This window comes from Aspergillus campestris (genome assembly GCF_002847485.1).
Source record: "Aspergillus campestris IBT 28561 chromosome Unknown P168scaffold_10, whole genome shotgun sequence".
Lineage (NCBI taxonomy): Eukaryota > Fungi > Ascomycota > Eurotiomycetes > Eurotiales > Aspergillaceae > Aspergillus > Aspergillus campestris.
Window position 1 is genome coordinate 1504936 of NW_020194345.1, and position 6949 is coordinate 1511884.

At 49.3% G+C, this 6949-nt stretch overlaps 3 protein-coding genes across 3 annotated transcripts; 1 reads left to right on the forward strand and 2 right to left on the reverse strand.

Annotated features, from left to right (window-relative positions):
- Nucleotides 1-1369: 1369 nt before the first annotated feature.
- P168DRAFT_320929 (peroxidase family protein) lies at nt 1370-2303 on the forward strand (the record flags this gene model as incomplete). The annotated part of the gene is made up of 4 exons (XM_024840417.1): nt 1370-1493; nt 1551-1794; nt 1856-2127; nt 2194-2303. 4 exons carry the CDS (start codon nt 1370-1372, stop codon nt 2301-2303), a joined length of 750 nt encoding a protein of 249 aa, XP_024690983.1.
- A 2170-nt stretch (nt 2304-4473) lies between these two features.
- Nucleotides 4474-5383, reverse strand: P168DRAFT_46624 (response regulator). Its single transcript, XM_024841957.1, has 3 exons — nt 5314-5383; nt 5119-5254; nt 4474-5037 (listed from the first exon to the last, which is right to left on the reverse strand). Exons 1-3 carry the CDS (start codon nt 5337-5339, stop codon nt 4711-4713), a joined length of 489 nt encoding a protein of 162 aa, XP_024690984.1. The 5' UTR covers nt 5340-5383; the 3' UTR covers nt 4474-4710.
- A 332-nt stretch (nt 5384-5715) lies between these two features.
- Nucleotides 5716-6587, reverse strand: P168DRAFT_320930 (uncharacterized protein; the record flags this gene model as incomplete). Its single annotated transcript, XM_024840418.1, has 2 exons — nt 5716-6202; nt 6316-6587. The coding sequence occupies 2 exons, from the start codon at nt 6585-6587 to the stop codon at nt 5716-5718; spliced, it is 759 nt and encodes a 252-aa protein (XP_024690985.1).
- Between the last annotated feature and the right edge of the window lie 362 nt (nt 6588-6949).

Consider the following 6949-nt stretch of genomic DNA (forward strand, 5'->3'; position numbering starts at 1 on the left):
AATCCGTTGAAGAAAAGGCCCCTCGTCCAAGACTCGTTTCCCAAGGTTCCTACTAACTAGCCTTGTCTGATTAATCCTGGGGTAATGTTTCAGATTGTCGAGTGCCGTCGGGAGTGTGCATTCGAGTCCCGAAACAATCAGGCACCCCGCAGTCTTCCTGACCTCGGCTGTTGCAAGCCGTTATAAACACGGCAGATACAGTCAAATGGTGGGTCAACAACGAGATCCAGGATGCATATATATTAGGTATGATAAAATGACGGGCATTTAATACTCCTGTCGTGCGTCAAAATCTGCCTGTACAATCATATACTGGAGACGGGGACTCTTTAAAACTACCTCCTCTATCAGCACATCAGGTCCATGTAATATGACCTATCAACAACAAAATCATCACCATATCTGACACAAATACGGTCAGAATGTGCTCTGACAATCAATGTTCTTACAATATAACTCCGTTCATTTGTAGGTTCGTAGGGGCTTGACGGCGGGGTGGGGTGGATCAAACGATCCGGCTCGACTGTCCCCCCGGAGGATCAAGAGGGTTGAGCGGGGAAGGGGGAAGCGTAGCCAGGGCGCCTGCTGCTCTCCTTGAATCCCACCCGCCTCGACTATGGGCCCCCCATCTATAGATTCAATTTCAAATATGGGTCCTTTGGTTTCGGCAACGACGGAATCGTGAAAGTATCCCACGATTGATTTAACCCACAAATAAATTATCCGGACCATATTATGACGTATTACAACGGTTATCTTGATGGCAGAGACCCATTGGATGTGCTGGAAGGGGGTGATTATGATACGAATTACTTGACCTACCTTGCTGGACTTCTTCAAAATGCCGAACTGAAGCTATTGTTTGATATCTCTCATCCTGGTTATATCTCTCCCATCCTGGTGATAAGTCGAATACCGTGCAGTAGTCCATGCACCACTATCACTCTTCAGCAACGGAGGTAATACCGTAGCTACCCCTCAAACGCACGTCTATTCACGCATCAGATATCACTGGATTGATCGCTCTGTGTTATTCATCATGTCGCTCCGGCAGTAGGGTGGCCTCGGCTGGTCGCTTGGCAAATCCCGACGTTATACTTCCAGGACTGGATACCAGGCATCTAAGCCTCGGTGTCTAGAGCTTCACTATCCAGTATATTCAGTATGAAGGTGTTGACAGCCGAGTCAGACTTGGCGTTTCAAGATGGTAGCGGTCTCTGGCATAACACAGTCAGGACCAGTCCCGAGGGTGTTGAATGGTGGGAAAGATAAATTGAGGCGCCCCCAGCTCAGGTCGACTCTCCATTCATCGTGCTGTCAACAATCCGTTTGGCAAACTTGCAGCTACACGAAGAACCTACCCCACGATATGAAGACGTCGATTCTGTTAGGAGCTGTTGGCCTCGTGGGCTCGGCGGTGGCGTTTCCACAGTACTTGGAACGTCGCCAGGCCTGGGAACCTCAGGAGTGGATAGCCCCTGGGCCTGGAGACTGTAAGTTGAACACAACAGAGGAGAGAAATGATGCTCACTGACAGGTGATAAATGCAGCTCGCGGACCCTGTCCAGGCTTGAACACTCTGGCCAACCATGGATACCTTCCTCGGAATGGTAAAGAGATCACTTTGGACATCCTTAAAGATGGCATGCTCGACGGATTCAACATCGAGCATGCCGACGCGGTGATTCTATTCTCTCAAGCAATCAGGACTAGTCCAGACTATCCTGGGGCGAAAAGTTTTGACCTTGCCGATCTTGGCCGCCATGGTATCTTGGAGCATGATATCAGCCTTAGGTGCACCTTACTGGCAGTGGCTTGACTTTTATGCTCTTGCTAACACTTGGCCCATGAACAGCCGCTCTGACGAGTATTTCGCTGACCCGAACCCTTTTAATGAAACCGTCTGGGCTGAGACAGCTTCATACTTTACCACACCAATGATCACTGTGGATCAGCTTGCCAAGGCCCGCATGGCCCGGCTAGCGACGTCAAAGAAGATAAACCCCGAGCATGATCTATCTCTGCTCGCCGACGGTTTCAGCTGGGGTGAATGTGCCTCCTTCTTTGAGATCATGGCAGATGGAACTACTGGCACTGTGGACAAGAAGTTTATCGACTACTGGTTCCGTAAGTCTACCCCCTGCAGACATGGGGTTCTCTGTTCCATCGATGCTAATGACTCTATCTTGGTAGGGAATGAACGCATGCCAACCGAGATTGGCTGGCAGCGACGTAACGTCACGATGCGGTCATCAGAACGAGTGAAGTACACTCTGAAGCTTATGAAGTCTGCCGGCGTCTAAGGTCAACACACGAAAGTAGATGCCCGCCGTCGCTCACTGTTTCAGTGGTCCCAGGCCTCCCGGGTGTGAGATCGCAAGGTGTGTTACGAACCCTGGAACAGCCTTGGAATCATTCAGACCTGAGTCACCCAGGATATGGGCAGCTGGTGTTCTAGCAATTTGTTTATCAATCTGTCATGTAATCTGTATTCTCTTGGACAAATCAGTGGACAGAATCAATGGTATCCGGCGGACCTGGCCCAAGCAAAGTAATTAGCTTCAATTCCAGCAGATTACAAGACTCAACAGCCCGGAAGAGGACCACGGATTTCTTCGGCTTAGCTACTGTAAAAAGTCCCGGACTCAATCTTCAACGCGAAGATGCTATAACATCCTGATTAACTAGTGGTTCTGTAATTTTGGCCTTTTCAGATGGCCTGGATGTGACCTAGTAATCAGGCATCCCTCCGCGGATTTCCATTACGTTCCTGCCATTTCAACCCTCGGCTCATCGTCACTGCCAATTGAATGGCACGATGAGATCTCTGAACTCTTTGGAAATGGTTAACAAGGAGCCCCTAGAGTCTATAAGCTAGTCGAACCGGGCCACTTGGATGGATTAGACAAAACTGCATCAAAAAAAATCACAACCTCACTGCCGACAAAGATTCCGTTTGTCAATTCCGACCGTCCCGTAATAATTACGTCAAATCGAGTCATTGTGACCAATCTTCGCCGCTCTCGCCGGATTTCCGGACGCGAGCCGTCGCCAGTTGCAGACCTTCCCCGTCGGCGCCGGCGTGCGATCCCGAGCACCCCTACCACGTACAGTTCTCCAAACGCATCCGAAATAAATACAACGCTCTTGGACTGTGTAGCACCTGTTTCGGTGTCCCCCCAGCCTAGTAGGATTACCGAGCAAGTTGTGCAGATGGAGGCTTCTTCCCCCAGCAGTTCGGAAGAGGAAGAGGTTTATTATGATAACACCGACTTTGACAGAGACCGGTTCGAGCCGGTTTGGTATCAGGGGCAGGGATACCCGGGGGAAATCCCAGAGGAAATATTGGAATATTTTCCAGAAGGCGGGCCTGGTAGTAAGTTGCGGTAACATAGCAGACCGATGCATTGTTTCCTGAAGCCTAACGACACCTAGGATTGCATGCACAAATGGTCGGGCCTGCCCGCACCGTATTCCATTTATGCGGGCGGCCGGATATCGTCCGTCTTTTTGATGATCCAGCATATGTCCTGGAAGATGAGATTGTGCTGATCCCATACGGATGCGACCCCGCTGCGTTCCTCCTGCGCCGGTACGAGGAAGAGGGGAGGGTCCCCATGGATACACCCATGAATGTGCAGGTTAGGATCGTGGCAGCAGTTGCGATTCCCCACCAGGTCACTACATGCGTGGCAACCCAGCGGCTTATTGATTTATTTCCCAACTGCCGGCCGTTGGGAGTTAACGAGGCAGTAAGATGTGTGAAATGCAAGCATCACAAAGACCCGGAAAGGTTTGTATTGACCACGAAGAAGCTTTTCGTCGGCGGGCTTCTTGAGAAGAACGGGCTCATGTTCATGGGCTTATCTTTATCCAACCTGGAACGGTGCCTGAGTTTTTTTATGCCAGTGGTCCGCTCGACTAATTTCGATAATGAATTTGGCCCAGGTATATATACCACGGACCAATTTGAATATGCAAAGAATTATGCCGGGGTTCATGGAGCGATCATGGTTTTTGAAAAACTTGATGAACGAGATTTGCAAGTTTGGAGGCCGGCGCTTGATGCATGGAACCACCTGACTGCGACCTGGCTGAAGTTGCCTCTGAGCAACATCAAGCTTCCGTCCGAATACAGGACGGCCCAGGTTATTGTCGGACCCACATCATGCGACCAATCAAATGCACGCAAAAATAGGAGGTTTACAAGGCAGAACGACGACACCCAATTTGCATTCGTGTCTTACGAAGGCTGCAGTCAATTGCGGAAGAGCCTGTTGGCAATCATTTTTATCACATGATAACGCAGTTGATGTGCAAGTACTGCCAGCCTCAGAACAAAGCCATGCCTGGATTTGAGACAGTATTGATATACCTAGTTTACTTGCTGGTTGTTTCTGTATGTTTACTTTCTAGTTACTTCAAAACGTGATTACCCTCTCTATATTCAGTCCCCAGTACCCAATGCTGGGACGGGAGCCTTCCCCATGTCCAAGGATTCTTCGCGCGCGAATGCACCTAACCACGGCCAAATAGCATCATATGCTCTGCTGTATGTAAGATCCTCTTACAAGGAAATATCCAACGAAGATAAATGATACAGGTGTGAACCATCAATAACACTGTCTGCTCATACACGAAATGTCTCATAACCCACCAATCTTACAGAACGCTAATCCCGGATCACTTGAAGACACCTAGCATTGAAATTTAAAGACGAGACCTAGGCCCCCTAAATTTCCTCAATGGAAGAGGACCCCAAACAGGCGTCATCTTCAGCATCGGTGAGCCAGGGCCCACAGGGGTAGGCTGATATTGAAAATACTGTGACAGAATTTGGGTGAGATGTGTCCATCGAACAGGCTTGGACAAGGCATCAGTGAATCCTTTCTGAATCAGTCTTTCCCCGTCACCTCGTAAAATGTGAGCGGCGAGAGCGATTATGGGAGTCATTTGGAGCTTCGGGTTATTAGTAAATGGTAGCCGTGTTCGGATGATCTCTGTGGCTTCGAAACCGCTCATGACGGGCATGGCAATCTAGAGGATGTGTCAATTATTTCTTTCTCTGTTTGTGTCTGTATAATGGGCACTCTAATTATGTAAAACCAGGGAATTTACATCCATCAAAATAATGTCTGGAGGTGGGCAAGCCGGACTGGCGAGGTAGTCCAGGGCCTCACGACCATTGTTCACGATCGCAAATGAGCAGCCGACTTTATTAAAAAGTTTTGTGAAGATACGTTGGTTGACATTGCTATTTAAGGCATATCAGATTAGTTAAAGCAGCATAGTATAGAATCATGAGATACTTACTTGTCCTCCGCAAGAAGGACATGCATTATAACACGGTTGTTTGGGGCGGGTGTTGTTGGGGGAAGTAGTGGAGGCGGGTAGGAATTTCGTAAGGAATTTACATAGCGAAGTAGTATACCAAAACACTTTATAATATCGGTGAAAATTACAGATGAATCAACATGTTATCCATCCTATTCGGGAACGTTATCCAAAACCATGAGCTTGGCGGGGCCCATGGACTCCCATAGGCGAACTAAGAGACTTAGTCCCATGGGAGATGTCTGTATTCGACAGGATAACCGCGAACACCCATTACCAGAATCCCGTCACATCGAGGAAAAAGAAAAGGCACAGTATTGCGACGGTCTTTAGTATGCTGAATAATCTCTGTCTCTCTCTCTCTCACTCTCTCTTTAATCTTTACTCCTTCCCAAACAACCCCTTCATTGCCCCCAAGCGCGACTTCTTCTTAGTCCCGGTCCCCCTCTTATCATTTCCCCCGTGAAGCTCCCGCAGCCGCCGTAGCATCGCCAGTGCGCTAGCCACGACGAGACTCTCTCGAACGGAGTCCTGTCCCGTAGGAAGAAGCAGCACCCCCTCGCTATACGAAAGGGACAGCGACGTGCCGACCCCGATGTGGTAGTATATAGCCTGGATATCAGAATCACTGACTTGCTGCTGTTGTTGGTCCGACGCAGCACGGCGGACAAGGGTATACCGCATGCGCCCCTGCTGGCTGGGATGGATCTGCCATTCGAAGGTCGACGAATCGTCCGGGATCCGGAAGGAGAAATAGGGTGTTTGAAGGTGCCATCGCGGGTGGCCGAGGAGGGGACGGGATATGTAACTTCGAGGGTAATATCCGTGGCGGAGGTTCCACTCGTTGTCATAAAGATGGTGGCTTTGTCTTCGTTCGTGAGTATGGACCTGTGAGTTACTTAGTTAATTAGTGGTTATCTACTCTGTTTTTCGGTGACATTCAGGGGGGGGAGAAAGAAAAGAAAAGAAGATGCAACATACAATTTCACCTCCCGCGCAGGTGATGCAGCATGGGATCTCACCGATCCCACGATTGGTTCTCCATCGCCAAGACCGTTCAAATCCACCTCGTATGAGACGGGGACGCTCGTACTGTCCGTTGCATCACTGCGCGGTTTCAGCATTAGCCCCAAGACCACCACATACTGGCTGGATCCAAAGGCCAGCTTCCCTGTGGCCGCTGCATACTGAGAGCTAATGTCACGGATAGCCAAGTGTGCAGCTCCGTCATTGTGACAAGGAATATACAGCATTTAGGATAAGTGAGCGAGCGCCGTGGTGTCTGGATGCCAAATTCTGGTGCCGACGGAGCGGTCGAGTTGGTTCTGCGATGTGTACTTGTCATAACCAGTCATGCCAATCACGCCAACAGAGGCAATTCCAAAACTGGCGTCGCCCATATTTATTTTCTTCTTCTTTTTCTTTCTATTGTGGGTGTTTGTACCAACGGAAAGAGAGGAGTGGAGAATCTGCGGAGAAAACAAACACGTTGCAGGGGATCGGTGGCGCATATATATATCTTCTTCTCCAACAAGCCTGGTAATCAACTAGACTAAGCATCAGGACTAAATACAATGTTACCCTGGCTGATTAGACTAGATGGACTAGAGCACCC